This window comes from Bufo bufo, chromosome 2 (genome assembly GCF_905171765.1).
Source record: "Bufo bufo chromosome 2, aBufBuf1.1, whole genome shotgun sequence".
Classification (NCBI taxonomy): domain Eukaryota; kingdom Metazoa; phylum Chordata; class Amphibia; order Anura; family Bufonidae; genus Bufo; species Bufo bufo.
In genome coordinates this window covers 194,813,973-194,823,176 of record NC_053390.1, presented here as the reverse complement: position 1 = coordinate 194,823,176, position 9,204 = coordinate 194,813,973, and the positions used below count along the sequence as shown (strand labels likewise).

General features: G+C 40.4%; 1 protein-coding gene across 1 annotated transcript in view; it reads left to right on the top strand.

Moving 5' to 3' along the window:
• The first annotated feature begins 2,177 nt into the window (after positions 1-2,177).
• The window catches only part of LOC120990756 (apoptosis-inducing factor 3-like), a 101,316-nt gene continuing 94,289 nt past the window's right edge, over positions 2,178-9,204 (top strand). The window contains 5 exon segments of the mRNA XM_040419658.1: positions 2,178-2,208; positions 4,466-4,483; positions 4,486-4,568; positions 4,570-4,682; positions 4,936-5,045. Of these exon segments, the coding sequence (XP_040275592.1) occupies positions 2,178-2,208; positions 4,466-4,483; positions 4,486-4,568; positions 4,570-4,682; positions 4,936-5,045 (355 nt within the window).

Genomic DNA, 9,204 nt, shown 5'->3' with positions numbered 1-9,204 from the left:
CAGTTCCAAGCTCGATGGCCCATTGCCAAGTATTTTAACACTCGGTGACCATGAGCTATAGTAGATGAACCCTCTGGGACGCAGCATTGTTGATGGTTAAACAATGCTTTGTTGACTTCCCAGTTTCTTGCTATTGTATTAGGGGAGACAGATAATGTGCGCCTTTCCACATAATTTCTAGCATTCACATTTCCTTCATTTGTTAAGTTAGACTTTTTTTTAGACAATACCATAGTTTAGCTGTAACTGCTACTTTAGGAGTGTTTCCAACTTGCTGAGATGTGCTAAGAGTATCTCCATAGGTAAGTACTATAAATATCAGTCATACCTAGCTCAGGCCCTTTGACCAGTAGAAGATAAAGCAGTGATAAGAGACAAAAAGAAGAGAACACCGTGTTACAGATTCCTCGCACCTTTTCTAAGAATAAAAAAATTGTTTCTCGATTCATAGCTTTTCTAAAGTGTGAGTATTGTAGAAATGACCTCATGTCACAGATGTATAAAAGCAGGATGGCAACCCTGTTGCAACTGTAGAGGTTTAAAAAAAAAAATACTGAATTGCCATATGTGTATACATGAGTGCTAAAACTATATCTGACTATTGTATGACTTGTATTTGGCATTATCTCAGCAGTTTCTCCATTTGCCTACTGCATCTATAAATTTTAGTTGTCTCTGAGCTGGTGGATGGAGAGGAGCTGCTTTGAAACTACTACACATGGAGACAAGAAATTCTTCTCCCTGTCTCTCCCTGACTTAGAATTACTCAATGTGCCATATATGACTCTATCGCGAAGAACTGAGCAGTATAGATGTGAATGAAGCACTTGGGGAGAGAATAACACTTACTATGAGCTGCTGACTCATGTCTGTGCTGTCTAGTCTCTCTGCACTTCCTTATTCCTCCTCCCCCTCTCCTCACACAGACTTCTAGTGGATGATGTATTCAGATCCTTCACTGAGCAGACAGCCTGTCTTGGTTTTAAAGATAACCTGTCACCACTCTTGACATATCTCTTTTAGTAAATAATTGTATTCTACAATAAACTACTTGTCTATCTCTATCCCTTTGGCTCTGTGTCATTTCTATATTTTTACTACTAGAAGTTTATGAGTAAATTGTCAACTGGGTTTTACAAGTTGGGATTGTTGCCCGCAACAGCTTGATACTGTACTGTCAGTGCTGAGTGTGTCAGACTGTGCAAGGACACACCCAAATTGGTAACACCCAGTTGGAAATTTAACTTGTAGGAATAATAGAGGAATGGCACAACATAGAGTATTAAGAATAGATGCTTTAAAATTGTTACTGCATGGGGAATGCAAGTAGTCAGGAAGACATGTCAGGAGTAGTGACAGGTACTCTTTAACAAGATGCATTTCTAACAGAGTTCACAGAATGTTAGTTTAGTAAAGGGAAGGGGCAGATATTTTTCTTTGATAAGATATATTACGTTTCTTAGATTCTCCCTCTGCTATTAATATATGCAAAGTTAAGTGAATTTACAATGATCATTTAAAGGGGTATTTTGGGATTTTTATATTGATGACTATCCTCAGGATAGGTCAATACTAAAAGTTTAGCAGGGGTCCGACTCCTGGCACACCTGCCATTCAGCTATGTGTAGAGAGGACTCTTCCTAGGCCAGATGACAGCACGTTCATCAGTGACCTAGGCACCACTTAGTCCCATTGAAGTGAATGGGGGCTGAGCGGTGATACCGAGCACAGCCACTATCAAATGAACGGAGTTGTAATTGGTAAGCTGCAAGGAGTCTGCAGCGCTCATCGGAACAGCACGACCTCTTCAAACAGCTGATCAGGCGGGGTGGAGTTGGACCCTCACCGATATATTGATGACCTATCCTGAGAATAGGCCATCAATATGAAAATCTCAGGAAACCCATTAAAGATTGTCCTGATTTAGAGTTTTTGGAAGTTTAGTGCCTATTCTTTATCTTCTACCTCTCAATATATTGTGTCTCATATAGGCAGAACACTTCGAAGATGAACAGATGGGAAATACCAGTCATGAAGATGTCCATTGCCCTTGACTTATGTGTCAAGCTCTTATATTAGCTACCCAGCAGAAAATGACCTAGCATTCCATTTTGGGATCTTTATGTGTGGGACCATTGATTTGTAATATATTCATTTTTTTTTGTATTTGACTCATAATGGGGGGATGCTTCTCCAAACCTAAACCAGGTGAGAGATCATTTATGTTACATTATATGTCCCATGTTCTTCTGTCATGTGCAGAGAACTAGGTCAGACAAAGTGACTCTGCAGGGCGGACTGCTGGAAGGAATGTTAATTCTGCGCTCTTGCAAGGAGGATTAAGAACGCTCTAGGTTACAATTAATCCAAGGAAAATTACAACTTTCCTTCACATACCAAAACTATTCAGCTGGAATGAGTACAGAACATTTACTATAATGAGCTTGGAATAATATAGTTCATACTCGGCAAAAGTAGGCTACAATAATGATAATAATTCCAAATCCTTTCACTCTTGCAGCAGTAGGGAGTAGTCTGATAGCTGCACAGTTCTGGCAGTTCTGCATACGAGAGAATTATTCTTTTAATTGAAAAGGCAAGTCATATGGGTTAATATATTTTGAAGCAGATTAATAGTTGAGTAAATACACGTGTTAGAAAAGTTAATTAATATCTTAAAAAAACGAGGTTCATTTGTGTCTAAAAAATTTGAGTTAAATTGTTTTTGGAAAATTTCTTTTTTAAAGGTGGAATAAATGTGTTTGATGTACAGTGGTCCCTCAAGATACAATGGCCTCAGGATATCAAATTTTCAGCATACAATGGTCTTTTCTGACCCATTGTAAGTTGTAACCAGACCTCACATACTGTCGTGGCCAAAAGTTTTGAGGATTACATAAATATTGGAAATTGGAAAAAGTTGCTGCTTAAGTTTTTATAATAGCAATTTGCATATACTCCAGAATGTTATTGAAGAGTGATCATATGAATTGCATAGTCCTTCTTTGCCATGAAAATGAACTTAATCCCCAAGAAAACTTTCACTGCATTTCATTGCTGTCATAAAGGACCTGCTGAGATCATTTCAGTAATCGTCTTGTTAACTCAGGTGAGAATGTTGACGAGCACAAGGCTGGAGATCATTATGTCAGGCTGATTGGGTTAAAATGGCAGACTTGGACATGTTAAAAGGAGGGTGATGCTTGAAATCATTGTTCTTCCATTGTTAACCATGGTGACATCTGGAAAAAGGCTTGTCTGGAGAAGAAAAGGTGAGCGCTACCATCAGTCCTATGTCATGCCAACAGTAAAGCATCTGAGACCATTCATGTGTGGGGTTGCTTCTCATCCAAGGGAGTTGGCTCACTCACAATTTTGCCAAAAACACAGCTATGAATATAAGAATGGTACCAAAACACCCTCCAACAGCAACTTCTTCCAACAATCCAACAACAGTTTGGTGAAGAACAATGCATTTTCCAGCACGATGGAGCACCGTGCCATAAGGCAAAAGTGATAACTAAGTGGCTCAGGGACCAAAACATTGACATTTTGGGTCCATGGCCTGGAAACTCCCCAGATCTTAATCCCATTGAGAACTTGTGGTCAATCCTCAAGAGGCGGGTGGACAAACAAAACCTACTAATTCTGACAAACTCCAAAAAGTGATTATGAAAGAATGGGTTGCTATCAGTCAGGAATTGGCCCAGAAGTTGATTGAGAGCATGCCCAGTCGAATTGCAGAGGTCCTGAAAAAGAAGGGCCAACACTGCAAATACTGACTCTTTGCATGATGTCATGTAATTGTCGATAAAAGCCTTTGAAACGTAGGAAGTGCGTGTAATTATATTTTCACTACATCACAGAAACAATTGAAACAAAGATCTAAAAGCAGTTTAGCAGCAAACTTTGTGAAAACTAATATTTGTGTCATTCTCAAAACTTTTGGCCACGACAGTACAATGGCTGCGCCTCAGATCCAACCAATAAGGCCACTTCTCTGGTAAAATAACTGTATTAGTTGCTAGTTAGCAGCGATTCCTGACTGTTATATGTAAGGGACTTGTTTTTATCTCTCTAGTTATCTGCTTAGTTTTCTTAAGTCTTAATTTTCTCTTTTCTTGGATAAAATTTTGGGCTGTTACAATGGTTTCAACATACAATGGTCATCCTGTAACCAATTAATATTGTAATTTGAGGGACCGCTGTATAATGTTTCCTATTATAAGTGGTTCTTTGGATGTTTAGACTTGTGCACTCCTTTTAGTGACATGATATAACATAGACCAGAGGTCCTCAGCGTTTTTCATACCTACATTTGCGAGAACCGAAGTGTGTTAGGCTGCATTACAAGGACCACTCAGTCCATTCAGTTCTCCATAATCTGGGTAGTATAGTAGTATCACTGACAGCTGCATTACAAATATTCATGCAAAGTTATTCAAGTTTCCATTTTGTTTTACAGTAGAAGTAAAGGTTGAAGTTGTTTACCTGAAAAAGAAAGGGAAAAAGAAGAAATGTCTCCTAATGGGAAAGCCAGCCCTCTTGCCTACAAAGCCAATGGGACAAACTCGACACTATCATCATGAGGAAAGGCCTATTGTCCTTAATCCATACACAAATCCCAAAGACATGGTAGAAGCCTCTGTGTGCCATGTAAAAGATCTGGAAATGGACAGTACGTGGTTAATAACTTGTCCTTAATAATTTGCTCTGCTATTACAGGTGTCAGTGTCAATGACGTGTGTATAATTATATCATACAGCATATATTCTGAGATGTATGTAGTTCAATTATTATATTATTTATTGTATCAGCACTAAAAAAAATATTACGCCTAGCAATGGCTTTGCTCTAGACATGTGACTACCACCTGCTGAATATCTTTTATCTACCATTTTTATTTGTCTGATGAATTTTAATTTTTCTCTGCAGGATGCGAGAGGTTGACCTGGGATGTGGTAAAGCTTTGCTAATCAAGCAAAATGGAGAATACTATTCAATGGGACACAAGTGCCCACATTATGGAGCCCCACTAGTGAAAGGTGTGATCTTAATATTACAGCGTCTAAAGACTTACATTTAAACGGATTAACCTACCGTTTGATTCCTTATACTATTTTTTTTTTTATGAATCAGTTGTCTTGATCTTAATTTTTTTTATGATTGTGTCAAATAATAATATTTTCTTTCATGTCTTCTCCGTTTATACCTACCTGAGGGGTTGTTCCCAGAAAGAGAATTACAGTTTATCAGACACAAATGGGTTATCTATGACTAATGTAAAAATCAGAAATCATATAGTACATGGGGATCTTTTAACAAAACTAGAACCAGCCCTGTACCTCACATGGATCCAGAGATACTCCCATTCATTGCTCTGCTAGCAGCTCAAGGGGAGTATCCTTTCTCAGGGGGGCATATCGTTTCTGCTGGAACTTTCGGCCTATCACAACTCAGGGATGCAGTTGAAGGATGAAAACTGAGCATGTGTGGTCTTCTCAGTGAGCCGGACAAAGAAATAAGGAAAAGAACAAACAGTAGTTTGGCATTATACAGATACATGTTATTGAATAACTACAAAAGTATGAGATCCAGGTGCTGATTTGAAAACTGTAGAATAGATGCGTTTGGTCGGTGGAGGTTCCAACACTGGACCCCCATGGGTCCTGACTGAGCATGAGGGTTCCGTTGTCCTCCATTAAAGGAGCATCCTGCCCTCGAGAGCTTTCAATTTACCAGATTACTTTCTTTACAAAATTGAGAAAAAACCCATATATAGCATAAAAAAACATTATTTGTGTTAGGACTGCATAATTCTAAAGGGTTTGTATGTACAGTACAGACCAAAAGTTTGGGACACACCTTGTCATTCAAAGAGTTTTCTTTATTTTCATGACTATGAAAATTGTAGATTCACACTGAAGGCATCAAAACTATGAATTAACACATGTGGAATTATATATACATAACAAACAAGTGTGAAACAACTGACAATATGTCATATTCTAGGTTCTTCAAAGTAGCCACCTTTTGCTTTGATTGCTGCTTTGCACACTCTTGGCATTCTCTAGATGAGCTTCAAGAGGTAGTCCCCTTGAAATGGTTTTCACTTCACAGGTGTGCCCTGTCAGGTTTAATAAGTGGGATTTCTTGCCTTCTAAATGTGGTTGGGGACCCATCAGTTAGCGTTGAGGAGAAGTTAGGTGGATACACAGCTGATAGTCTACTGAATAGACAGTGAGAATTTGTATTATGGCAAGAAAAAAGCAGCTAAGTAAAGAAAAACGAGTGGCCATCATTACTTAAGAAATGAAGGTCAGTCAGCCGAAAAATTGGGAAAAATTTGAAAGTAAGGGCTATATGACCATGAAGGAGAGTGATGGGGGTGCTGCGCCAGATGACCTGGCCTCCACAGTCACCGGACCTGAACCCAATCGAGATTGTTTGGGGTGAGCTGGACCGCAGAGTGAAGCAAAAGGGCCAACAAGTGCTAAGCATCTCTGGGAACTCCTTCAAGACTGTTGGAAGACCATTTCAGGGGACTACCTCTTGAAGCTCATCAAGAGAATGCCAAGAGTGTGCAAAGCAGTAATCAAAGCAAAAGGTGGCTACTTTTGAAGAACTAGAATATGACATATTTTCAGTTGTTTCACACTTGTTGTTATGTATATAATTCCACATGTGTTAATTCATAGTTTTTGGTGCCTTCATAGTCCATGAAAATAAAGAAAAACTCTTTGAATGAGAAGGGTGTCGTCCAAACTTTTGGTCTGTACTGTATGTACACCTTTGTGACCAATCCCTTATTATTGCTTCAGTGCATGTAAACTAAAAACTTAAGTACTTTACAAGTAGTCTCGGTTAAAAATGGCCAACCATTTGTGGTATGCTAACCCTGCTGTATGTGTCTCCATAGTAACAGACAACGCACAAACTCCATGTGTCCCCTAGCACATGCTATTGTACTAATGTATCTTTGAAAGAAGTAGGAGGCAGATGAAAGGAACCATGACTGCAAGATCAGACTACATAGAGTCGGTTTGTTGTCTGTTACCATGGAGATGCAAGTTAAAAATTATAGAATATTTTTCTAAGGTTGTTTTTTTATTTTATGCTAGTAGGAGGACCCGGCTTCACACGGGTATATTTCATCTATTTCATCTATTTCATTTATGTCTGTGTGTGTCATAAAAGATATACGACAGTATCCACTATAACAGTGACATCTACAATACCCCGCCCCTTTAACAGTGATCTCTATAGCTGCCTGCCCCCTTAACAGTAACATCCACAGCGCTCTTCCTTTAACAGTGACCTCCACCGCGACCGCCCTTTTATTAGTGACCTCCCCAATAACCCCCGTCTCGTTAACAGTGATTTCCACAATAACCAACCCCCTTAACAGTGACCTCCACAGAGCTCTGTTTCCCTTAAATGTGACTTCCACAACACCCCGACCCCTAACAGTGACCTCTACAGCACCCCGCCACTTAACACTGACCTCCAAAGCGGACTGTCCCCTTAACTGTGACCTCCACCATTCTCTGCCCCCTTAACACAGACCTCCACAGAGCCCGCCCTTTTAACAGAGACCTCCACAGCAGCCCGCCCCTTTAACAGCGACCTCCACAGCATTCCGCTGTCCTTAAAAATGACCTCCAGCAGTGACCTCCACAGCGGCCACCCCCTTTTATTATTGACCCCACAGTACCCCATCTCCTTAATAGTGATTTCCACAAACAACCCGTCTCCTTAACAGTGGCCTCACAGCAATCTGGGACTGGGGGTGTTTTTTTTAAAGTCAGTCTTTTGAGGGTGGACTGAATGGCCACCCTACTGCCCCCTGAACTGTGACCTCCACAGCAGTCCGCTCCCTTAACAGTGTCATCCACAGCACACCGCCCCTACAGCAGTGAAGAAAAATGGCTGGGTTGTTATGGAAATCTGGTGTAAAACTGTGTGTATATGGAGATTAAGGTCCTGCGAGCTTCTATTGGCTAAGAGTCATGTGACCAGGCTTCTATTGGCTAATTAATTTTTTGGGAATATGTCAGGAACGGTACGTGCTAGAGAGCTGAGACCCGGTCTAAAACCTTCCGGACACCTGATGTACCTGTGTGCCAAATTTCGTAATTGTAAATGTGACGGTGCAGATTGCTTTAGCGGACATACACACATACATACACTCAGCTTTATATAGTAGATGCCATTAAATAAAAAAATAAAAACTGGTTGCAACAATCTACGTAGCCTTTGATATTAAAAATGTATCCTACACTAAAAACATACAGTGACTTCAATAATATTTCACCTAATCTTCATTTTCCTACTTTTGACACTCACCTAATCTACTAAAAGTCAAAGGCCCAATTTTATAAGCTAATAAAATAATATGATAATTTCCAAGCCCCAGTAAAACCAGTAGAATTGCAGCAAGCTTAGGAAAGGGGAGAGGATGAAAGTATTGGTAGTAGTGGCTATGCTGATGGTTCACAGTGGCAATCCTCACCCTATCTCTCCCTGGGGCCATACAGTTACTGGCAGGTGCACCCTGTTCTCCCTCAGGGCACTCCCTGGTATTGGGGCTTCTGCCTGATGGTAGCCAGAGTAACCTTGATGTTAGATGTTTGGCAGGATGTAAGGCAGGAGTGTGGATGCAGCGGCCGATGTATATTGGAGTCAGTAACCAGGCCTGTTGGTATAAATAAATCTCTCTTTACTAAAGTGCAGAATAGGAGTAGTATAGCAGTGTATGGAGAACTGCAATGATGGGGGTTGTAGTGCTCCTTTTCTCTTTCTCTCAACAGAATCTAAGGCAGGCAATGAGGTTCTTGTTAAGTACTTCCACAAATTCCCAGGCTAGAGGGTGCAGATTTAAGATATGGCTGGCCAAACCATCTCAATTTGTGGAAGAGAGCGCTGGCAATGTTCTCTCTCACAGCAGTTAGGTCTCTCTGGCATAAACGTGCGCAATACATTGATGACTAACTCCTATACATGGTCTTGTAGATTCTGGACCTTCTAACTTCCTTCTCTCTCTGGAAAACTGTGGTGTAGCAGATGTTCTTTAGAAGTCTCAGAAATGGTGCTTCTCTTGTCTGCAGAACCTTTTTCACACATGTCTCTCCTTTTCCCCTGCTTAGACCAGACTCCTCTGTGGGCGGATCTAGGGTCCATCTCCCCAACAACATGACCTGTAAA